Source organism: Salmo salar, chromosome ssa04 (genome assembly GCF_905237065.1).
Source record: "Salmo salar chromosome ssa04, Ssal_v3.1, whole genome shotgun sequence".
NCBI lineage: Eukaryota > Metazoa > Chordata > Actinopteri > Salmoniformes > Salmonidae > Salmo > Salmo salar.
The window spans coordinates 74276574-74301448 of record NC_059445.1 but is presented as its reverse complement, the minus strand read 5'-3'; the positions used below and the strand labels follow the sequence as shown (position 1 = coordinate 74301448).

Genomic DNA, 24875 nt, shown 5'->3' with positions numbered 1-24875 from the left:
ACGACCCCCCTCCCTTCCCCAATCGCAACCCCAGTGAAGCACGACAGAGGCATGGGTTCAGTAATGGGAGGTCAGCCTATTTATTTTCAACTGGTTAGGTATGTGTCGAAAGCCCTCCCTCTGCCAGACCCTCAGAGAATGGGGGGGGCTCTGACCGTCATGCTGTCACTCACATGTCAGAGGAGGGTGGAGGGAGGGGTCATTGTACCAAACAATGAGACTTACAGGCAACTGACCACTCACCACAGCATATGTATACTCCTAGTTTGTTATAGACACAACACTCATCCACTATCATGTCACTGTTTTTTTACAGCCATTTTTTTTCAGCCTTTCTCCTGCTAAATATACTGCTCAAAAAAATAAAGGGAACACTAAAATAACACATCCTAGATCTGAATGAATGAAATAATCTTATTAAATACTTTTTTCTTTACATAGTTGAATGTGCTGACAACAAAATCACACAAAAATAATCAATGGAAATCCAATTTATCAACCCATGGAGGTCTGGATTTGGAGTCACACTCAAAATTAAAGTGGAAAACCACACTACAGGCTGATCCAACTTTGATGTAATGTCCTTTAAACAAGTCAAAATGAGGCTCAGTAGTGTGTGTGGCCTCCACGTGCCTGTATGAAATCCCTACAACGCCTGGGCATGCTCCTGATGAGGTGGCGGATGGTCTCCTGAGGGATCTCCTCCCAGACCTGGACTAAAGCATCCGCCAACTCCTGGACAGTCTGTGGTGCAACGTGGCGTTGGTGGATGGAGCGAGACATGATGTCCCAGATGTGCTCAATTGGATTCAGGTCTGGGGAACAGGCGGGCCAGTCCATAGCATCAATGCCTTCCTCTTGCAGGAACTGCTGACACACTCCAGCCACATGAGGTCTAGCATTGTCTTGCATTAGGAGGAACCCAGGGCCAACCGCACCAGCATATGGTCTCACAAGGGGTCTGAGGATCTCATCTCGGTACCTAATGGCAGTCAGGCTACCTCTGGCGAGCACATGGAGGGCTGTGCGGCCCCCCAAAGAAATGCCACCCCACACCATGACTGACCCACCGCCAAACCGGTCATGCTGGAGGATGTTGCAGGCAGCAGAACGTTCTCCACGGCGTCTCCAGACTCTGTCACGTCTGTCACATGTGCTCAGTGTGAACCTGCTTCATCTGTGAAGAGCCCAGGGCGCCAGTGGCGAATTTGCCAATCTTGGTGTTCTCTGGCAAATGCCAAACATCCTGCACGGTGTTGGGCTGTAAGCACAACCCCCACCTGTGGACGTCGGGCCCTCATACCACCCTCATGGAGTCTGTTTCTGACCATTTGAGCAGACACATGCACATTTGTGGCCTGCTGGAGGTCATTTTGCAGGGCTCTGGCAGTGCTCCTCCTGCTCCTCCTTGCACAAAGGCGGAGGTAGCAGTCCTGCTGCTGGGTTGTTGCCCTCCTACGGCCTCCTCCACGTCTCCTGATGTACTGGCCTGTCTCCTGGTAGCGCCTCCATGCTCTGGACACTACGCTGACAGACACAGCAAACCTTCTTGCCACAGCTCGCATTGATGTGCCACCCTGGATAAGCTGCACTACCTGAGCCACTTGTGTGGGTTGTAGACTCCGTCTCAAGCTACTACTAGAGTGAAAGCACCACCAGCATTCAAAAGTGACCAAAACATCAGGCAGGAAGCATAGGAACTGAGAAGTGGTCTGTGGTCCCCACCTGCAGAACCACTCCTTTATTGGGGGTGTCTTGCTAATTGCCTATAATTTCCACCTGTTGTCTATTCCATTTGCACAACAGCATGTGACATTTATTGTCAATCAGTGTTGCTTCCTAAGTGGACAGTTTGATTTCACAGAAGTGTGATTGACTTGGAGTTACATTGTGTTGTTTAAGTGTTCCCTTTATTTTTTTGAGCAGTGTAGTTCTACAACTTAATTCTTCATGGTGCTCCCGAGTGGCGCAGAGATCTAAGGCACTGCATCTCAGTGCTAGAGGTGTCACTACAGACACCCTGGTTTGAATCCAGGCTGCATCACAACTGGCCGTGATTGGGAGTCCCATAGTGCGGCGCTCATTTGGCCCAGTGTCGTCCGGGTTTGGCCGGTGTAGGCCGTCATTGTAAATAAGAATTTGTTCTTATTAACTGACTTGCCTAGTTAAATAAAGGTTAAATAAATATTGTTCATTATCTTTTATCATGCAGCGTGACAGCAAATTAAAATGACTGTTTTGTAACTGTTAGCTAGGTGTTGTTGTTAAGGAAATACATGATCAGAATGAGGGTGTTATTTATCACTCTTTAAAAAAAAAAAGCCTTCCTGAAACATCTGTGTCGACTGGAGATGGCTGAGAGGGATGGAGGCAGGGAAAGGGAGGTAGAAAGAGATGGAGGAGGTGAGAGAGGTAAGGAAAGAGATGGCGGGAGGGAGGTAGAGAGAGATAGAGGGCGGGAGAAGTAGGTAGAGAGAAAGGCATGTTGTGCCCTCACACACACCAGTGAGGGTATGGAGAAGTGTGGCAGACCTTGGCGATTGAGAGAAACACCAGCTTCTCTGTTTTCAGCACTCTTCTTTACCCTCCACTCCCCCCTCTCTCTCTCTGCTCCCTCTCTTTCCCTCTCTTTGCTCTCTCGCTCCCTCTTTGCACTCTTTCTTTCTTTCTTTCTCTCTCTCTCTGTTTTCACTCTCTCTCCCTCTCTCTTCTTGTGGTAAAAATAATGACTTTCATTCAAGCCCTTATCCCACTGTTGGTGAAAGCTTCGGGGGACGGCCCTCTAAACGGCTTATAGAGAAGATTAATAAAACCAACCAACCTGCACCACTTTCTGGGCCTGGGTGTCGATGACCAGCAGGCGTTTTTGAAGGGGTTGGGTGACGTAGATGTACTTATCCCTCACACTGACCGCTGAGGACCACGAGCAGTGCTGCGGGGACACACCTTCACTTTTAGGGCACATTTCCTCCTGGAGAAAGAACAGGATGGAGGGAGAGAAAGAAGGAATGAAGAAGAAGAAGGTGAATCCACAGTTAATCACTCCACACACAGGACCATATTCGAAGAGTGGCCCCCTCTCCCTCACGCATACGGCAGAGAAAATGCTGTTTACAGCAGCAATGGGCTAACACATGACTTATTGAGTTTGTATCGATCTGTAATACAATTACAGCAACCAGTAAAACTTCAATCCCTCAGAGAAACAAGCCACTTTTATCAACTAAAGCCCATTGCTTTGGGAGAGTGATGTTCTCTAGTATATTACAGACGTGCAGGGTTACTGTGAGTTATTGACCTGGGGTCTTTGACTAATGGACATGAGTAATCCTATAACATTTAGTGAACGGAGGGCACAGTTACTAGCAATGGATTGTAGTGGAGTGGGGGGGATGTCTGTACCTCTGTAAGAGTGAGGCTTTTTCCATATGAATTTGTAGTACATCTTCAATATCATCTCAAGTCATAAAAAGTCCCAAAACACCTGCATCATTATCTTCTACAGCCAGTACATAGATTGATAGGAGGACTTACATAGCTGGCCACGATCCTCTCCGTGCGCTCAATGTGTTTACGTATCTCACACTCGCTGGGCTGCAGCACGGTGACGCCCTCATCAGAGAACACATAGAACATGTTTCCCACGCTCAAACCTGGAGAGTTAGGAAATCAAAAGAGCTTCTGCTGACGTTCTCACATTCAAAAGCCTTACAGAGAATACAAAGACCCTGTTAGCAGCACCTGAACTAGTCAATGACTGATGGAGTTGTCAGGCATTTTCACTGCAGAGTCAGTGACTGTGAACAACATGTCTAGCAAGTTCATTGTGAGACTGCCTTTTGAAACTTGATGGCCGCTATGATCCCGAGAACATTTTGCAGGCCTGACCCCTGACTCTAAACAACAGCTGTTAATTAGATAATAGATTGATGCTTACAGGGACAAGGGCATGCAGCAAGGCTGTTTATGCTGTGGAAAAGTATATTGTGTTGGGATGGCAGGTAACATCATATAGGACAACCAGATGCAATCAAAACCTTGAGTGCTGCTGACACGGTCATGATGTGACATTACGGCTGGTGACAATCAGTATCAGCCCTGGACAAGATTCAAACAATGGGCCTCTCTCTACTCTCTAATCAGCCATAATTATTATCATACACATGTTGTGGTGTCACAACTAGATAATAGAGGAAGAGTTATGTGTGCTGAAATGTGGTCCAGCCCAGTATAAAAACTGTTTGCATTTTTGTTATATTTTCATGGTCAAGTCTTGTGAAATAACGTTTTCAGCAAGAAAATATACACGTAATGAATATAGAAAATGAACATATTCACAGTACAAAACATAGGCATTCAGAGGAATGTTGGTCCATTATAGAAGTGAATTGAGAAGAAAAGAAGAAAATGGTACAAAGTGTTATACAACGGTATCTTTCAGTACCTTCCTCCCTCCACAGTATGTTTGCAACTGCAGCATCAGCATCAGCATCAGCATCAGAATGACAGAAGAGAGAGGGAAAGAGGGAGAAAGGGAGACAGAGAGAGAGATACCATGTCATATCAAGTCATTTCAGAAAAAGTGGAACAGAAACACATTTAGAAAGTGATTCTTTACAGACGCAGAAATACTTCAATTAACACAATAACATAAATGTATCCTTGTTGTTTTATTGCATTTGACACAATCTAAACCCAAAGGCTGTAAAAAAAAATGTCACTCACATTGTTTTCTTTTATACAGAAAGATACCATAGAATAAAGCGTAAGCTTTTTGTTAATTGTATGCCAATATACTGTAACATTGTGCTAATTACTGTATACATTTTCATTGCCAAAAATACCTTGTGAAAATCGCGGAGGCATTTTTCCATGTTCTACTTGAAGTCAACTCTCAGTCACTTACGTGTCTTTCTAGCGGAGTCCTCCACAAACAGAGACGATATGTCCTCGTCCACCCCCACCTCGTTCTTAGCAATGCAGGTGTAGGCTCCTGTGTCCTCATAGCGTACGCTGCCAATGTGGAGCTCGCTCCCATTCGCTGTTACAGAGGAGTCTCAGCTCAGCCACATGTTTCTACACCGGTACACATTTTCCATGGCTGTTTCATCCTCCCACCTAGCAATACACTCACTGTGTTTTTCTAAATGAATGAACAAAGCTAATCTAAGTAGCCAACTAACTATGTACCCACGTCTCACTTACACAAGCTATTGAACGCCTGAACCCTTGTGATGACAACACAACAAACTTCCTCAAAATATCCATTGACTGAATCCTCTCTGTTCTGTTCCAAGAGATCTAGTGTCAGGGGAAGGTTATATATCTCAGGACACAGTGAGTGCTATCATCAGGGAGAGGCAGCGCTCTGACGGTACAACTAGAGTGTGTGTGTATATGTGTATTCGTCAGGTTTTAAGCAAAGGTGATATATCTCAGGACACGGTGAGAGCTATCAGAGGCAGCAGAGGCAGCCCTGGCTCTCTGACACTAGCCCTTTGTGATCTATGGCTTGTTCTCACACTCACATCCATCCCTCCTCACCCTCATGCTGCTGCAGTGTTGCCTTGATCACAACAAGGCAATTTTCACAACACTGCAGCAGGAGTGAAGGACGCCCGTGTCAGACAGCTGCTTTCACGCGCCGTGTCAAAGATCATGTGCCAGTCTTTCACGTTCCTCCTCTCATCTCTCCCTCCCTCTCTTTGTCATCTTTGATCCCCCTCTCTTGATCTCTTTCCATGTATCTCCTAAATGTGAACTGGCAGGCAGAGGCAGAGGCAGAGGAGAATAACTTCATAGTGCTGAACAAGACCTGACAGAGCCAGGGCCTGAGATAAACCCTGGGCTAATATGAACAACTTCTACAGGCACCAATGTACACATAATGCAATATACATTTTCTTCATTCTCATTTAGAACAATGGATTTTACTGAAAATTCTACCACCTGAAAAACACACGTTTGTATTTGAACTGTCTATTTTAGTGAAATGCACAGATTAATGGGTGATGTATCTACAATAGTTTGCGTTCAGATTCACTCTTCTAACTCCTCTTTAGGGGGAGTAAAGTGATGACGTACAGTGACCCGCCCCACATTAAACACCAGACACTGTTGGCATTACAGCTAATCCAGAATTATGCCTTGATCAATTTTAATTATGCCTTGATCAATTAAGAATTTGCCAATAGTTAGGCATTACTTTCTCACTTAAAATGAATAACAAGGGAACGGACAGTTTATACTGGGATTTTCAGACTTGTAGTGAGGTAAGTCGTTCAGAATGCATCAGATAGACAAATATAATGAGCTGATATATGTCCTTACTCCATACAACAGGGGATAATGCAGCTGTCCATTCAGCACCACCAGTTGAGCTAAGCAGTCAGGACTTTGGACAGCACCACCAGTTGAGCTAAGCAGTCAGACCATTGGACAGCACCATCAGTTGGGCTAACCCAGTTGAGCTAAGCAGTTAGGACCTTGGACAGCACCACCAGTTGGGCTAAGCAGTCAGACCATTGGACAGCACCATCAGTTGGGCTAACCCAGTTGAGCTAAGCAGTCAGGACCTTGGACGGCACCACCAGTTAGGCTAACCCATTTGAGCTAAGCAGTTAGGACCTTGGACAGCACCCACTAGTTAGGCTAACCCAGTTGAGCTAAGCAGTCAGGACCTTGGACAGCACCACCAGTTAGGCTAACCCAGTTGAGCTAAGCAGTCAGGACCTTGGACAGCACCACCAGTTAGGCTAACCCAGTTGAGCTAAGCAGTTAGGACCTTGGACAGCACCCACCAGTTAGGCTAACCCAGTTGAGCTAAGCAGTTAGGACCTTGGACAGCACCACCAGTTGGGCTAAGCAGTCAGACCATTGGACAGCACCACCAGTTAGGCTAACCCAGTTGAGCTAAGCAGTCAGGACCTTGGACAGCACCACCAGTTAGGCTAACCCAGTTGAGCTAAGCAGTCAGGACCTTGGACAGCACCACCAGTTAGGCTAACCCAGTTGAGCTAAGCAGTTAGGACCTTGGACAGCACCACCAGTTAGGCTAACCCAGTTGAGCTAAGCAGTTAGGACCTTGGACAGCACCACCAGTTAGGCTAACCCAGTTGAGCTAAGCAGTTAGGACCTTGGACAGCACCCACCAGTTAGGCTAACCCAGTTGAGCTAAGCAGTTAGGACCTTGGACAGCACCCACCAGTTGGGCTAACCCAGTTGAGCTAAGCAGTCAGACCTTTGGACAGCACCTTTTCCTAACAGTTGAGCCTATTGAACACTTCCATTGTAGCCTAGTGGTTAGAGCATTGGTAACCGGAAGGTTGTTGTATCGAATCCCCGAGCTGACAAGGTCAAAATCTGTTGTTTTTCCCCTGAGCAAGGCAGTTAACCCACTGTTCCCCAGGATCCGAAGACGTGGATGTTGATTATGGCAGCCCCCCGCACTTCTCTGATTCAGAGGGGTTGGGTTAAATGCAGAAGATGCATTCAGTTGTTTTACTTTCCCTATAAAATATGTCAAACTCATTCCACGGAGAGCTCAGTGGTGTCTGCGGGTTTTTGCTCCTCCCTTGTACTTGATTGATGAATTAAAGCCACTGATCAGTTAGGAACTCCCCTCACCAGGTTTTCTAGGTCTTAATTGAAAGGGAAAGAAAAAAAACAGCAGACACAAGGCCCGCCATGAAATGAGTTTGACACCCCTGATGTAGAGGATCCTGGCAGCATCAGTGAGTACTGTAGCCTCCCCCTCATCCTGGCAGCATCAGAGAGTACTGTAGCCTCCCCCTCATCCTGGCAGCATCAGAGAGTACTGTAGCCTCCCCCTCATCCTGTCAGCATCAGTGAGTACTGTAGCCTCCCCCTCATCCTGGCAGCATCAGTGAGTACTGTAGCCTCCCCCTCATCCTGGCAGCATCAGTGAGTACTGTAGCCTCCCCCTCATCCTGGCAGCACCAGTGAGTACTGTAGCCTCCCCCTCATCCTGTCAGCATCAGTGAGTACTGTAGCCTCCCCCTCATCCTGGCAGCATCAGTGAGTACTGTAGCCTCCCCCTCATCCTGGCAGCATCAGTGAGTACTGTAGCCTCCCCCTCATCCTGGCAGCACCAGTGAGTACTGTAGCCTCCCCTCATCCTGGCAGCATTAGTGAGTACTGTAGCCTCCCCTCATCCTGGCAGCGTCAGTGAGTACTGTAGCCTCCCCCAGTACTGTAGCCTCCCCCTCATCCTGTCAGCGTCAGTGAGTACTGTAGCCTCCCTCAGTACTGTAGCCTCCCCCTCATCCTGTCAGCGTCAGTGAGTACTGTAGCCTCCCCCTCATCCTGGTAACATCAGTGAGTACTGTAGCCTCCCCCTCATCCTGGCAACATCAGTGAGTACTGTAGCCTCCCCTCATCCTGTCAGCATCAGTGAGAACTGTAGCCTCCCCCTCATCCTGGCAGCGTCAGTGAGTACTGTAGCCTCCCCCTCATCCTGGCAGCATCAGTGAGTACTGTAGCCTCCCCCTCATCCTGGCAGCATCAGTGAGTACTGTAGCCTCCCTCTCATCCTGGTAACATCAGAGAGAACTGTAGCCTCCCCCTCATCCTGGCAGCATCAGAGAGAACTGTAGCCTCCCCCTCATCCTGTCAGCATCAGTGAGTACTGTAGCCTCCCCCTCATCCTGGCAGCATCAGAGAGTACTGTAGCCTCCCCCTCATCCTGTCAGCATCAGTGAGTACTGTAGCCTCCCCCTCATCCTGGCAGCATCAGTGAGTACTGTAGCCTCCCCCTCATCCTGGCAGCATCAGTGAGTACTGTAGCCTCCCCCTCATCCTGGCAGCACCAGTGAGTACTGTAGCCTCCCCCTCATCCTGTCAGCATCAGTGAGTACTGTAGCCTCCCCCTCATCCTGGCAGCATCAGTGAGTACTGTAGCCTCCCCCTCATCCTGGCAGCATCAGTGAGTACTGTAGCCTCCCCCTCATCCTGGCAGCACCAGTGAGTACTGTAGCCTCCCCCTCATCCTGGCAGCATTAGTGAGTACTGTAGCCTCCCCCTCATCCTGGCAGCGTCAGTGAGTACTGTAGCCTCCCCCAGTACTGTAGCCTCCCCCTCATCCTGTCAGCGTCAGTGAGTACTGTAGCCTCCCTCAGTACTGTAGCCTCCCCCTCATCCTGTCAGCGTCAGTGAGTACTGTAGCCTCCCCCTCATCCTGGTAACATCAGTGAGTACTGTAGCCTCCCCCTCATCCTGGCAACATCAGTGAGTACTGTAGCCTCCCCCTCATCCTGTCAGCATCAGTGAGTACTGTAGCCTCCCCCTCATCCTGGCAGCGTCAGTGAGTACTGTAGCCTCCCCCTCATCCTGGCAGCATCAGTGAGTACTGTAGCCTCCCCCTCATCCTGGCAGCATCAGTGAGTACTGTAGCCTCCCTCTCATCCTGGTAACATCAGAGAGAACTGTAGCCTCCCCCTCATCCTGGCAGCATCAGAGAGAACTGTAGCCTCCCCCTCATCCTGGCAGCATCAGAGAGTACTGTAGCCTCCCCCTCATCCTGGCAACATCAGAGAGTACTGTAGCCTCCCCCTCATCCTGGTAGCATCAGAGAGTACTGTAGCCTCCCCCTCATCCTGGCAACATCAGAGAGTACTGTAGCCTCCCCCTCATCCTGGCAGCATCAGAGAGTACTGTAGCCTCCCCCTCATCCTGGCAACATCAGAGAGTACTGTAGCCTCCCCCTCATCCTGGCAGCATCAGAGAGTACTGTAGCCTCCCCCTCATCCTGGCAGCATCAGAGAGAACTGTAGCCTCCCCCTCATCCTGGTAACATCAGAGAGAACTGTAGCCTCCCCCTCATCCTGGTAACATCAGAGAGTACTGTAGCCTCCCCCTCATCCTGGCAGCATCAGAGAGTACTGTAGCCTCCCCCCTCATCCTGGCAGCATCAGAGAGTACTGTAGCCTCCCCCTCATCCTGGCAGCATCAGAGAGTACTGTAGCCTCCCCCTCATCCTGGTAACATCAGTGAGTACTGTAGCCTCCCCCTCATCCTGGCAGCATCAGAGAGTACTGTAGCCTCCCCCTCATCCTGGCAACATCAGAGAGAACTGTAGCCTCCCCCTCATCCTGGTAACATCAGTGAGTACTGTAGCCTCCCCCTCATCCTGGCAGCATCAGTGAGTACTGTAGCCTCCCCCTCATCCTGGCAGGATTTGTGAGCTCCACAAGACCAACATTAGCCTTAGTTCCAGAGGGATAACTAATCTAATTCTGTGTTGGAATACCTATATACTGATCCAATGTTCAAATATTCTGCCAAATAAGCTAAGAGTATAACTCTGGAAAACGGCTTCATTCTGTAGACTCTTATGTTTGAGCACCCTGTTAAACCTTTACTAGATATAAGGGTATTTTCAGATCTACCCCAAATAGCAATTAAATGAACATCCTGGAATCCAGCTCCACGGATCTGCCAAGTCTAAACTGGGCTGTGAGAGTGACAGTTGGCAGATCCGTGAAGCTGGATTGCAGGATGTTAATGTATATATGAACCTTGCAGAACCTCCCTTGTTTCAGCTGAATCTGAAGCCTGATAACAGGCTATTACCACAGGTAATGATCCACACACAGCCTGTAAACTGCCATCTAATGAGGGTTACTCCATAAAAGACACTCTCTTGTGTCCCCTCGGAAATTGAAATTCCCGTTCAACTCTCTCACATGGCTGGCTGCTGTATAATTCATTTTCACACACTGTTGTTCTATCTTTTTCTTTATCATGTTCTTCAAAGGCTTGGATTGGATATTTACTCTTCTAAAATCAGTGGCTGGCAAAATAACAATAATCAAAACGGTGACCCTAAACTTGGATTTGGCAACACAGGAGGGTGTGACACAGAATGAGCCCGTAGTATAGCAACACCTCCATGGTTCCCTTTGGTGTGTCTGCTAAACAGGAGTCGCTGTGATGGTAATAACAGAGTGCGTCTCAAATGGCACCCTATTTCCTATATATTGCCTTTGGGCCCCTTGTCAAAAGTAATGCACTATAGAGGGAATAGGGTGTAATTTAGAACACATACAGTCTTGTGAGTGTGGGCAGGAGTAGCCTGGTGCCTTACCGATGAGGGAGAGCTGCTTGGAGGGTCTGGGCTGCAGGTCCATGCCGTTCTTCAGCCACAGAATCTTAGGGTCTGGGATGCCGTCGGCGTGGCAGTGCAGACTGGCAGACACACCAGGCTCCTGGGCCTGCGTCTCTGGGTAGACCAGGATCACTGGGGGAACTGGATACATAGACACACACACACACAAAGAGACAAACATAGCCACAATAGAGTGGAGTCAGGGAGGTATAATTACACAAGCACACCAGGCAGAAAGGCTTTCATTTCACACTAGTACCACACAAAATCACACATAGCTACAGGCACTGAGTCCAGCGCAAATGTTTATAACACCAAATAAGTCCACTGTTGAAGGAAGTTAAGAAGGTGAATCTGAAGGCACACACAATATAGGAGAGGCAAGAAAATCCACTTTGTTGAGTAGCCCCAGTCATTATTTACAGGTGAAACACTTCATATCCAAACACAATCACATGGTAATTGTCTTTGAAGATAACCTGCCTTCCAGGAAGCAAACATTTCCCTCCCTCTTCAACTGAATGTCTCAGATACAGCTGTATCATTTTGCAATTAGCCTAAATCCTGCCTTACAACACACAATCACGCCTATAATCCTTGTTAATTGAAAATCATTTCAGGCTATTTTTGTCTATGCATATCTGTGCGAGCAATGAAATAAAGCTCGGGAAATTGAGATTGTTATCTTTGATTTGATACAGTACAGACGGTACAAACGGCTCTCCCAAGGTCCTCAATGAAGAGGAAGGCCCAGTAATCACACGTAGACTCAGCAAAAAAAGACTTATGGGAATGATTTTGTAGAGCAGTGTGTTTTGCAAAGTGTCTGCAGCCAGCCCCTCTGAGCTGATTCCTGCTGGCTATTTGATGTACTGTAGATATAACACTGTACATGCTCAGGGTGGAATCATCTGAGTAGGGTGAGTAAAACACCATGGGTATAGACTTGATTTGGGTTCTATGATAATATGTGGATTATATATGGATTGCCAGTCCTGACCCTGGAAGGTCCTTCATCCACGAAAGCATCTAACTTTTTGTTATCTATTCAAACTATTTGTTCAAACTATTTGTTATCTATTCAAACTATTTGTTATCTATTAAAACTATTTGTTATCTATTAAAACTATTTGTTATCTATTCAAATGATTTGTAATCTATTCAAACTATTTATCTATTCAAACTATTTGTTATCTATTAAAACTATTTGTTATCTATTAAAACTATTTGTTATCTATTCAAATGATTTGTTATCTATTCAAACTATTTGTTATCTATTAAAACTATTTGTTATCTATTAAAACTATTTGTTATCTATTCAAATGATTTGTAATCTATTCAAACTATTTATCTATTCAAACTATTTGTCATCTATTCAAAAACCAACAACATAAAAAAGAATCTAACATTGAACGCAGCGATGATTGCACTGCAACTGTACCACATTTAGTCAGGTCAAAATTCTGGTGAACACATGCCATCAAATGACCATGAAATGTCAAGTATATGCCATTACTAACCATTCACCTGCAGTACATGGGTCTGGCAGAGTTCTTCATATCCATACGCATGACAGCTGTAGTTCCCCATATGGATGGTTGTCACCTTGGTGATGTAGAGGGAGCCGTCATCACCAAAGTCCTATTGGGGGAAAAGGAAGGTGGCAGTGGAGGATGGTGAGGGAGGGAAGAAGGGAGGGGAGGGATGTGAGGTAAGGGCGGGGGAAAAGGAGAGAAGGTAAGGGAGGCAGGGCACACAACAGGCGACCATGGAGTGATGAGAAGCATATAGACCATGAATCAACGTGGTCCCTGGATGTTGGGACGGGCATGGGGATTGGAGCCCTGTCGTCACGCTCAATCAGTCTGATAAATAGGAAGGGTTAAAAATACAAAGAACATTAGAGTGATTAATGAAGCCAGTTGTTGTTTTTCAGGATGCACAACTCACCTGGGGTTTCAGCGTGGCTTAAGGAGGATTAAGACACTAAACAGTGGTGTCCCAGTATGTGGCGGACTGACAGTGTGCAGATGTGTGGAGTTAGCTACCTTAATAACCAAACACATCCCTCTCTAAACAGAGACTAAAGACTTGGAGTTGATTGCCGCAAGCGATCGTCCCACTACGTGCTTTAAGAAACTACTGCTTCTCATTAGGCTAACGAGATGGGAGTGGATGAGGACATAATGGTCTATGCTTTAAGGTGAGGAAAGGTATTGAAGAGGAAATACTTAGGACGGACATTAGAAATGCTTTACGGAACATATGAAAACAGTGGACACTGCTTTAGAGATGAATTACTGTACAGCAGGGTTTCCCAAACTCGATCCTAGGGCCCCCCCTGGGTACACGTTATGGTTTTTGCCCCAGCATTACACAGCTGATTCAAATAACCAACTCATCATCATCATCATGTGCACCCAGAGGGGGCCCCCAGGAAAATCTATCCTACAGCGTTTATCCCTATAAGAGATCAATTTAACTGTGTAGCGCTGATTCTTCTTATTTAGTTCCAGTACAGGTTTATATGATTAAACAAGAAATACTGAAAATCATGTACAACTTTCAAGTTCGATTAGTAGTATGTATAGGATACACATGTTATACACCGTCCAATGAAAGGCAATGCAACAACAATAAGAAATAATAAAGATAAGAATACGAACATAAAGTAAATGACAGTAGAATAGAATAAACATGTTAGCATTTATTATAATACAGGAAGGCACAATTTATAGTCCAATATTTCCACGTGTATTGGGGAAGGAGCTATTGGGGGACAATCATTTAAATTGTGGAGTATTAACAATAGTAAATAAGAGTGTGGTAGCAGCAGTTGTGATGTGTAGCATGAATGTGTGTTGGTGTGTGTGTGCGTGTGTACGTGCGTGAGTGCAGAGAATCAGGTGGTAAGTCCAGTTCAAGTGTTCAGCAGTCTGATGGCTTGTAGATAGAAACTGTCTCTGAGCCTGTTGGTATCAGACCTCATGCTCCGATACCGTTTGCCTGACAGTAAGGGAATGAACAGCTCATCGCTGTGGTGTGTGGGGTCCTTGATGGTGGGCCTTTTGGTCGTGGATGGAGCAATTCCCATACCAGGTTGTGATGCAACTGGTCAGGATATTGTCGATGGTCCAGCTGTAGTACTTGCAGAGGACCCGGGTTGGCATGGCACATTTTTTCAACTGCCTTAGGAAGTAGAGACGCTGTTGCGCCCTCTTGACAAGAGTGGTGGTGTTAAAACTGCTGACTATCTCTACTGCAGTCCTGTTGATGTGGATCAAGGCATGTTCCCTCCTCTGCTAACTGAAGTCAACAATCAACTCCTTTGTTTTGCTGATGTTGAGAGAGAGGTTGTTGTTCTGGCACCATAATGCCCGTCGACTTACCTCCTGCCTATAAACTGACTCATCGTTGTTGATTATCAAGCCGACAGTTGTGGTGTCGTCAGCAAACCTGATGATGGAGTTGGTGTTGTGCAAAGCTACACAGTCGTGGGTGAACAGGGAGTACAGCACAGGGCTGAGGACACAGCCCTGGAGGGCCCATGGGTTAAGAGTCAGTATAGAGGAGGTGTTGTTGCCAATCCTTACAGCCTGTGGTCTGCTCATCAGGAAGTCCAGGATCCAGTGGCAGAGGGTAGGTTCCAGACACAGGGCTCTGAGCTTGTTGACGAGCTTGGAGGGTACAATTGTGTTGAATGCTAAACTGTAGTCAATTAACAGAATTGTCACATAGGTGTTCCTCGTGTTCAGATGTGTTAGGGACTTGTGAATAGCGATGGAAATGGTATCTTCCGTGGATCTGTTGGAGCTGTAGGCAAATTGGAGTGGGTCCAGTGTGCCTGGCATGATGGCCTTGAAGTGGGAACACTTCATGTCACCTTGGTTTTCTTGGACACTAGAACGATGCTAGTCACCTTGAAACAAGTGGGGACTACAGCCTGGGACAGGGAGAGGTTGAAGATGTTTGAGAAGATGCCCGCCGGCTGGTCAGCTTTGTGAATATTCACTGTTTTGAGAGTTTTCCTCACGTCAGCCTTGGAGAGCGAAAACACATGGTCTTGGAGGGAGGCTTCGGTGGGCACCACACAGCTGGATCATACATTTCCAATTATTGTCTTAGTGTCAACATGTTGTGACTCAAATTATGGACCTCATAAAGGGATATTTGTTATTGTTAAAAAAACTGATTGAATACAGTGGAGTGGCTGTACACTTACAGTTGAAGTCAGAAGTTTACATACACCTTAGCCAAATACATTCCAGCTCAGTTTTTCACAATTCCTGAAATGTAATCCTAGTAAAAGTTCACTGTCTTAGGTCAGTTAGGATCACCACTTTATTTTAAGAATGTAAAATGTCAGAATAAGAGTAGAGAGAATGATTTATTTCAGCTTTAATTTCTTTTATCACATTCCCAGTGGGTCAGAAGTTAACATATACTCATTTAGTATTTGGTAGCATTGCCTTTAAATTGTTTAACTTGGGTCAAACGTTTCAGGTAGCCTTCCACAAGCTTCCCACAATAAGTTGGGTGAATTTTGGCCCATTCCTCCTGACAGAGCTGGTGTAACTGAGTCAGATTTGTAGGCCTCCTTGCTCACACACGCTTTTTCAGTTCTGCCCACAAAATTTCTATAGGTTTGAGGTCAGGGCTTTGTGATGGCCACTCCAATACCTTGACTTTGTTGTGCTTAAGCCATTTTGCCACAACTTTGGAAGTATGCTTGGGGTGATTGTCCATTTGGAAGACCCATTTGCGACCAAGCTTTAACCTGTTAGGGCTAGGGGGCAGCATTTGCACGTCTGGATAAAAAAAATGTACCCGATTTAATCTGGTTACTAATCCTACCCAGTAACTAGAATATGCATATACTTATTATATATGGATAGAAAACACTCTAAAGTTTCTAAAACTGTTTGAATGGTGTCTGTGAGTATAACAGAACTCATTTGGCAGGCAAAACCCTGAGACATTTTCTGACAGGAAGTGGATACCTGATGTGTTGTATTGACTTTAAACCTACCCCATTGAAAAACACAGGGGCTGAGGAATATTTTGGCACTTCCTATTGCTTCCACTAGATGTCACCAGCCTTTACAAAGTGTTTTGAGTCTTCTGGAGGGAGATCTGACCGAACAAGAGCCATGGAACGATGATGTCCCATTAGACACCTGGCGCGCGAGTTCATGTTGGGTACCCTCGTTCCAATACGTTATAAAAGAGTATGCATTCGTCCACCTTGAATATTATTCATGTTCTGGTTAAAAAAGGCCCTAATGATTTATGCTATACAACGTTTGACATGTTTGAACGAACGGAAATATATTTTTTCCCCTCGTTCATGACGAGAAGTCCGGCTGGCTTAGATCATGTGCTAACAAGACGGAGATTTTTGGACATAAATGATGAGCTTTTTTGAACAAAACTACATTCGTTATGGACCTGTGATACCTGGAAGTGACATCTGATGAAGAGAATCAAAGGTAATGGATTATTTACATAGTATTTTCGATTTTAGATCTCCCCAACATGACGTCTAGTCTGTATCGCAACGCGTATTTTTCTGGGCGCAGTGCTCAGATTATTGCAAAGTGTGATTTCCCAGTAAGGTTATTTTTAAATCTGGCAAGTTGATTGCGTTCAAGAGATGTAAATCTATAATTCTTTAAATGACAATATAATATTTTACCAATGTTTTCTAATTTTAATTATTTAATTTGTGACGCTGACTTGACTGCCGGTTATTGGAGGGAAACGATTTCCTCAACATCAATGCCATAGTAAAACGCTGTTTTTGGATATAAATATGAACTTGATAGAACTAAAAATGCATGCATTGTCTAACATAATGTCCTAGGAGTGTCATCTGATGGAGATTGTAAAAGGTTAGTGCATCATTTTAGCTGGTTTTATGGTTTTGGTGACCCTGTCTTTGACTTGACAAAACATTACACACAACTCTTGTAAATGTACTGTCCTAACATACTCTAAATTTATGCTTTCGCCGTAAAACCTTTTTGAAATCGTGAAACGTGGTTAGATTAAGGAGATGTTTATCTTTCAAAGGGTGTAAAATAGTTGTATGTTTGAAAAATTTGAATTTTGACATTTATTTGGATTCAAATTTGCCGCTCTTGAAATGCACCTGCTGTTGATGGAGTGCACCACGGGTGGCACGCTAGCGTCCCACCTAGCCCATAGAGGTTAACTTCCTGACTGATGTCTTGAGATGTTCCTTCAATATAGCCACATAATTTTCCTCCCTCATGATGCCATCTATTTTGTGAAGTGCACCAGTCCCTCCTGCAGCAAAGCACTCCCGCAACATGATGCTGCCACCCCCGTGCTTCACGGTTGGGATGGTGTTTCTGTCACATTCCTCTTCGTCAGAAGATATGTTGAAATCGCTGTCGGAAAAAGTGGACCAATATGCAGTGGATTGCGTGCTCATCATCATTTATTTTCAATGTGAACACGTGGAAAAAACAATAAACAAAACTCACGACAGGAACAGTGTAGCAGGCTAAACAAAAGCAGTGCTAACATACAACTACCCACAAGTGACAAACAAAAACACACACCTACTTATAGGACTCCCAATCAGAGGCAACTAGAAACACCTGCCTCCAATTGAGAGTCCAGCAACCAAAAACTTAACCTAGAACCTACTCATACTAAAACATACACCACAAAACCCCGGAACACATAAATAACACACCCCTCTAAGCTATACACAAAAAACCCCACCATACAAAACAAACATACCTCTGCCACGCCCTGACCAAATAATACAAATAATCCTCTATACTGGTCAGGACGTGACAGTAACCCCCCCCCCCCCAAAGGTGCAGACCCCGGATGCACCTTACACAAAACCCAGTAAATACCCCAAAACAAACAGAAAAATCCCCCTAAACTAAAGGGAGGGAAGGGAGGGTGGCTGCCGTCAACGACGGCACCTGTGCTACACCCCCCCCCCCTCCCCAACCCACCTAAACTGGAGGTGGCTCCGGCTCAGGCCTACTGCCCTCCAGACTGCAGACAGACTTGCTCCGTTTCGGGCCGTAGGCAGACTCCCCTTATTCCGGATCGTAGGCAGACCTCTTCCGTTCCACACTGCAGGTAGACTCATTCGATACACAGTTAATCCTTTTTATTTTCGGATCGTAGGTAGACTCACCCAGTTCTGGGTCACAGGCCGATTCACTTAGTCCCGGGTTGCAGGCAGACCCCCTCGGTTCCGGGTCACAGGCAGACCCCTTTGGTTCCGGGTCACAGGTAGGCTCCCTCGGTTCCGGGTCACAAGCAGACTCCCTCGGTTCCGGGTTACAGGCAGACTCCTTCGGTTCCGGGTTACAGGCAGACTCCCTCGGTTCCGGGTTACAGGCAGACTCCCTCGGTTCCGGGTCGCAGGCAGTCTCCCTCGGTTCCGGGTCGCAGGCAGTCTCTCTCGGTTCCGGACTAGACACTGGTGCCGGATACTCTGGATTGCACACTGGTGCCGGATACTCTGGACTGCACACTGGTGCCGGATACTCTGGACTGCACGCTGGTGCCGGATACTCTGGACTGCACGCTGGTGCCGGGCTCTTGAGGCTGGGCTGATGCACTGGAAGCCTGATGCGTGGTACTGGTACTGGATGTGCCAGTCTGGAGATACGCACCTCAGGGCTAGTGCGGGGAGCAGGAACAGGCCGAGTCGGACTGGGCTGGCGCACTGGAAGCCTGATGCGTGGTGCTGGTCCTGGAAGTATCAGCCTGGGAACACGCACCATAGGGCTAGTGCGGGGAGCGGGAACAGGCCGAGTCGGACTGGGTTGACGCACTGGAAGCCTGATGCGTGGTGCTGGTACTGGATGTGCCAGTCTGGGGACACGCACCTCAGGGCTAGTGCGAGGAGCGGGAACAGGCCGAATAGGACTAGGCTGGCTCATCGGAAGCTTGGTCTGGGTTGCTGGTACTGGTCGTGCCGGACTGGAGGTACCCACTTCCGGGTAAGCACGAGAGGCGGGAACCGGAAAGACTGGGCCATGGAGGCGCACAGGTGGCCTTGACCACACTGCCTGCACAACCCATCCTGGCTGGATAGAACTAGCAGCCCTGCACGAGCGGGGTCCTGGTACAGGGCGAACTGGGCTGTGCAGGGGCCTGATGGTTGCCGTACGTAGCGCGGGCGTAGGGTAGCCTGGTCCTCGGAGGCGTAACGGCGACCGGACGCGCTGCGCAGGCATCCTCCTACCAGGCTGGATGCCCACTCTAGCACGCCATCTGCGAGGGGCTTGATTGGCGCGCACCGGACTGTGCGTGCGTATGGGCGAGATAGTGCGCACCTCAGCGAAACACGGCGCTCTCCACCTCATACGCTCCTCCATGTACTCACGGGTAGCTGGCTTATGGCTCTTCCTAGGCCTAGCCAAACTACCTGTGTGCCCCCCCAAATTTGTTTATTGGGGGTGCCTCTCCGGCTTCCTCACCAGACGTGTCCCCCGGTAGCGTTCCTGGTCCACCCCAGCCTTCTTCTACGGGCCCTCTCCGGCCAGAATCTGTTCCCAAGTCCATCTCTCAGTATAGTCCATATATTCCTCGTGCCGCTCCTTTCTCCGCTGCTTGGTCCTGTTGTGGTGGGTAGTTCTGTCACATTCCTCTTCGTCAGAAGATAAGTTGAAATCGCTGTCGGAAAAAGTGGACCAATATGCAGCGGATTGCGTGCTCATCATCACTTATTTTGAATGTGAACACGAGGAAAAAAGAATAAACAAAACTCACAACAGGAACAGTGTAGCAGGCTAAACAAAAGAAGTGCTAACATACAACTACCCAAAAGTGACAAACAAAAACACACACCTACTTATAGGACTCCCAATCAGAGGCAACTAGAAACACCTGCCTCCAATTGAGAGTCCAGCAACCAAATCTGCACATAGAAAACTTAACCTAGAACCTACTCATACTAAAACATACACCACAAAACCCCGGAACACATAAATAACACACCCCTCTAAGCTATACACAAAAAACCCCACCATACAAAACAAACATACCTCTGCCACGCCCTGACCAAATAATACAAATAATCCTCTATACTGGTCAGGACGTGACAGTTCTTCGGCTTGCAAGCCTCCCCCTTTTTACTCCAAACATAACGATGGTCATTATGGCCAAACAGTTCTATTTTTGTTTCATCAGACCAGAGGACATTTCTCCAAAAAGTATGATCTTTGTCCCAATTTGCAGTTGCAAACCATAGTATAGCTTTTTTTATGGCGGTTTTGGAGCAGTGCCTTCTTCATTTGTCACGGCTGTCGTATAGATTAGACCAAGGCGCAGCGGGTTGCGTGCTCATCATCATATTTTATTAAACACGTGAACACGGAAAAACAAGAAAATAGAGAAAACACGACAGGAAACAGTTTTGCAGGCTATAACTACAAGCAGTGCAAAAACACAACTACCCACAACTAAACAGGTGAAAACAAGCACTTTAAATATGACTCCCAATCAGGAACAACGATGAACAGCTGTTCCTGATCGAGAGCCACACAGACCAAAAAGAAATATACAAACTAGAAACCTAGAACACAAAAACCCAGAACATACACCAAAACCCCGGAACAGATAAATACAACACCCCTCTACATACACATAACCCCCCGGACCACATAAACAAATACCCTCTGCCACGTCCTGACCAAACTACAATAATAAATACTCCCTCTACTGGTCAGGACGTGACATCATTGCTGAGCGGCCTTTCAAGTTATGTCGATATAGGACTCGTTTTACTGTGAATATAGATACTTTTGTACCTGTTTCCTCCAGCATCTTCACAAGGTCCTTTGCTGTTGTTCTGGGATTGATTTGCACTTTTCGCACCAAAGTACGTTCATCTCTAGGAGACAAAACGTGTCTCCTTCCTGAGCGGTATGACGGCTGCGTGGTCCCATGGTGTTTATACATGCATACTATTGTTTGTACAGATGAACGTGGTACCTTCAGGCGTTTGGAAATTGCTCTCAAGGATGAACCAGACTTGTGGAGAACTACAATTCTGAGGTCTTGGCTGATTTCTTTTGATTTTCCCATGACGTCAAGCAAAGAGGCACTGAGTTTGAAGGTAGGCCTTGAAATACATCCTCAGGTACACCTCCAATTGACTCAAATTATGCCAATTAGCCTGCCAGAAGCTTCTAAAGCCATGACATCATTTTCTGGAATTTTCCAAGCTGTTTAAAGGGACAGTCAACTTAGTGTATGTACACTTCTGACCCACTGGAATTGTGATGCAGTGAATTTTAGGTGAAATAATCTGTCTGTAAACAATTGTTGGAAAAATGACTTGTCATGCACAAAGCAGATGTCTTAACCGACTTGCCAGATTTATAGTTTGTTATCAAGACATTTCTGGAGTGGTTGAAAAATGAGTTTTAATGACTCCAACCTAAGTGTATGTAAACTTCTGACTTCAACTGTACACATAAAGAAGCATGGTATTGTTTCATAAATCTTTCATTTTAGTTTGTATTTAAAGCGAAGAACCACCCAAAATGTTCCTTCTATCTTTTCACCGCTTATAAAACAGTAATAGCTCTGTACTGTATTCATAATAGTCTTAGCAGAAAATCATTTTAAGATGTTTGAATGTTAACATAATGGATTTTTCACAGCAGTCCCAAACGGCAAGTAAAAGGCCTGTTTGACATGCTCATTACATTTTTTTATAGCATAATTGTTTTTGGAGAAAATGGAGAAAACGCATTAATTATTTTGGCACCCGCTTTAAATGACTTGCAGCTTATAATGGCTTCATTAAGCCTTCATAAACACGACATATGTGTTATGAATCACCTATAACAGTATGCCATGCTATATAAAGGGTTCATAAATGTGGCATAACTGTGTGACATAAACGCCCATGTCAAATTTGACATAACCCACTCTGCCAAATATGACATAAACCTGTGCTTTATAAAGGGTGGCAAATGCACCGCTTAATAAAGGCCTTATCAATAATATTAACTTGAGGGATTTACAAAGCATTTATAACCGTGTTATGCATCTTGGTATTGGTAGAGCGTTGCAACGCTAGGATATTGGGTTCGATTCCCGAGACCACCCATACGTAAAAATGTATTCATTGTAAGTTGCTGTAAGTTGCTTTGATAAAAGGGTCTGCTAAATTTTATATATAATATCATATTTCATTAAACCATTTCTAGGATGGCCCAACCTCTTTCCCTCTTAGGTGCATAGTCAATATTGGAGCTGACCTCAACTTCCCCCAAAATGCTGTGCTGCAGGATGACGCACACTCTAATGTGCAGTCATGCACAGCAGAAGACTCCAGTTTTTTTTGTTTTTGTTTTTGCATGTTTCTTTTTACCCCAATATTTTTCTGGTTTACCCCAGTTTTTTCACTGTTGTTTGGTTAGAAGGTTTTCTGTAGCACAGTAAGCCACATGTGAGTAAAAGGCCAGCAACACTTTGTATTATTCAGAGCCCGATGAAGTGACACCATACATTCTACCGACCCTACTGACCCTACTGAGTATTTCCTACAACGCTTTTACTGCAGCACCCAGAATAGTTTTTGCTCTATAAGCCAATATGTATTGATTCGATTGGGGGCATTTATTTGACCTTGGAACATGTTTTAAAACCCAAATTGAATGCACATTTCACTTAAATATGAACAAAAATGAATAATTGTTCATGTTTAGACAATTGTTTTTTATATACAGTGCATTTGGAAAGTATTCAGACCCCTTGACTTTTCCATATTTTCTTACGTTACAGCCTTATTCTAAAATGTATTAAATAATTGTTTCCCCTCATCAATCTACACACAATACCCCATAATGACAAAGTGAAAACCGTTTCTTTTTACATTTTTGCAAATGTATTAAAAATAACAAACAGAAATACCTTATTTACATAAGTATTCAGACCCTTTGCTATGAGACTCGAAATTGAGCTCAGGTGCGTCGTCTTTCCATTAATCATCCTTGCGATGTTTCTACGACTTCATTTCATTCCACCTGTGGTAAATTCAATTGATTGGATATGATTTGGAAAAGCACACACAGGTCTATATAAGGTGCCACAGTTGACAGTGCATGTCAGAGCAAAAACCTAGAAATGAAGTTGAAGGAATTGTCCGTACAGCTCCGAGACAGGATTGTGTCGAGGCACAGATCTGGGGAAGGGTACCAAAAAAGATCTGCAGAATCGAAGGTCCCCAAGCACACACTGGAGTCCGTATTTCTTAAATGGAAGAAGTTAGGAACCACCAAGACTCTTCCTAGAGCTGGCCGCCTGTCCAAACTGAGCAATCGGGGGAGAAGGACCTTGGTCAGGGAGGAGACCAAGAACCGATGGTCACTCTGACAGAGCTCCTGAGTTCTCCCAGCTCTGAGGAGATGGGAGAACCTTCCAGAAGGACAACCATCTCTGCAGCACTCCACCAATCAGGCCTTTATGGTAGAGTGGCCAGACGGAAGCCACTCCTCAGTAAAAGGCACATGACTCCTCGCATGGAGTTTGCCAAAAGGCACCTATAGAATCTCAGACCATGATAAATAAGATTCTCTGGTCTTATGAAATCAAGATTGAACTCTTTGGCCTGAATGCCAACCGTCATGTGTGGAGGAAATCTGGCACGATCCCTACGGTGATGTGTGGTAGTGGCAGCATCATGCTGTGGGGATGTTTTTCAGCGGCAGGGGCTGGGAGAGATGAACGGAGCAAAGTACAGCGAGAACCTTGATGAAAACCTGCTCCAGAGCGCTCAGGACCTCAGACTGGGGCGAAGGTTCACCTTCCAACAGGACAACGACTCTAAGCACACAGCCAATACAACGCAGGAGTTGCTTCGGGACAAGTCTAAATGTCCTTGAGTGACCCAGCCAGAGCCCGGATTTGAACCCGATCGAACATCTCTGGAGAGACCTGAAAATACCTGTGCAGCAACGCTCCCCATGCAACCTGACAGAGCTTGAGAGGCTCTGCAGAGAAGAATGGGAAAAGTCCCCAAATATAGGTGTGCCAAGCTTGTAGCGTCATACCCAAGAAGACTTGAGGCTGTAATCGCTGCCAAAGGTGCTTCAACAAAGAACTGAGTAAAGGGTCTAAATAGTTATGTAAATACGATATTTCAATTAAAATGTATTTGATACATTTTCTAACATTTCTAAAAAACTGTTTTTGCTTTGTCGTTATGGGGTATTGTGTGTAGATTGATGAGGGGGAAAAAACAATTGAATTCATTTTAGAATAAGGCTATAACATATTTTTGGGGGAAAAAGTCAAGGGGTATGAATACTTTCAGAATGCACTGTATCATGAATGGTTGTTGACACTTTCTACCATGTGTGCCGTGTTGCTCAGGTGGTAGAGCATGGCACTTGCAACGCCAGAGTTGTGGGTTTGCTATGCAAGGGGTTCCAGTATGTAAAATGTATCCACACTACTGTAAGTCGCTCTGGATAAGAGCTTCTGCTAAATGTTGAATTATTACGTGGGGGACATTTATTTAGAAAATTCCCGAAATTCCATGACCCAGAAGTATTTCTTTAGTGTGGCTCATGAAACGCTGATCATGTGAATCAAATCAAATTCCCACTGGACTGTCACGGTTTTCGTCGGTAATGGAGGACCAAAACGCAGCAGGTATGTGTACGCTCATCTTGACATTTATTAACTTTCCAAAATGAACACAAAAACAAACAAGATAACGAACGATCCACAG

General features: G+C 45.8%; 1 protein-coding gene across 1 annotated transcript in view; it reads right to left on the bottom strand.

Annotated features, from left to right (window-relative positions):
* LOC106603823 (follistatin-related protein 4) overlaps window positions 1-24875 on the bottom strand; it is a 270553-nt gene that overhangs the window by 13518 nt on the left and 232160 nt on the right. Inside the window, exons 8-13 of the mRNA XM_014197993.2 lie at window positions 12646-12766; window positions 11105-11266; window positions 4907-5041; window positions 4445-4471; window positions 3535-3653; window positions 2822-2971 (exon numbers count right to left, since the gene is read on the bottom strand). Of these exons, the coding sequence (XP_014053468.1) occupies window positions 2822-2971; window positions 3535-3653; window positions 4445-4471; window positions 4907-5041; window positions 11105-11266; window positions 12646-12766 (714 nt within the window). The remainder of the gene's footprint in view (window positions 1-2821; window positions 2972-3534; window positions 3654-4444; window positions 4472-4906; window positions 5042-11104; window positions 11267-12645; window positions 12767-24875) is intronic.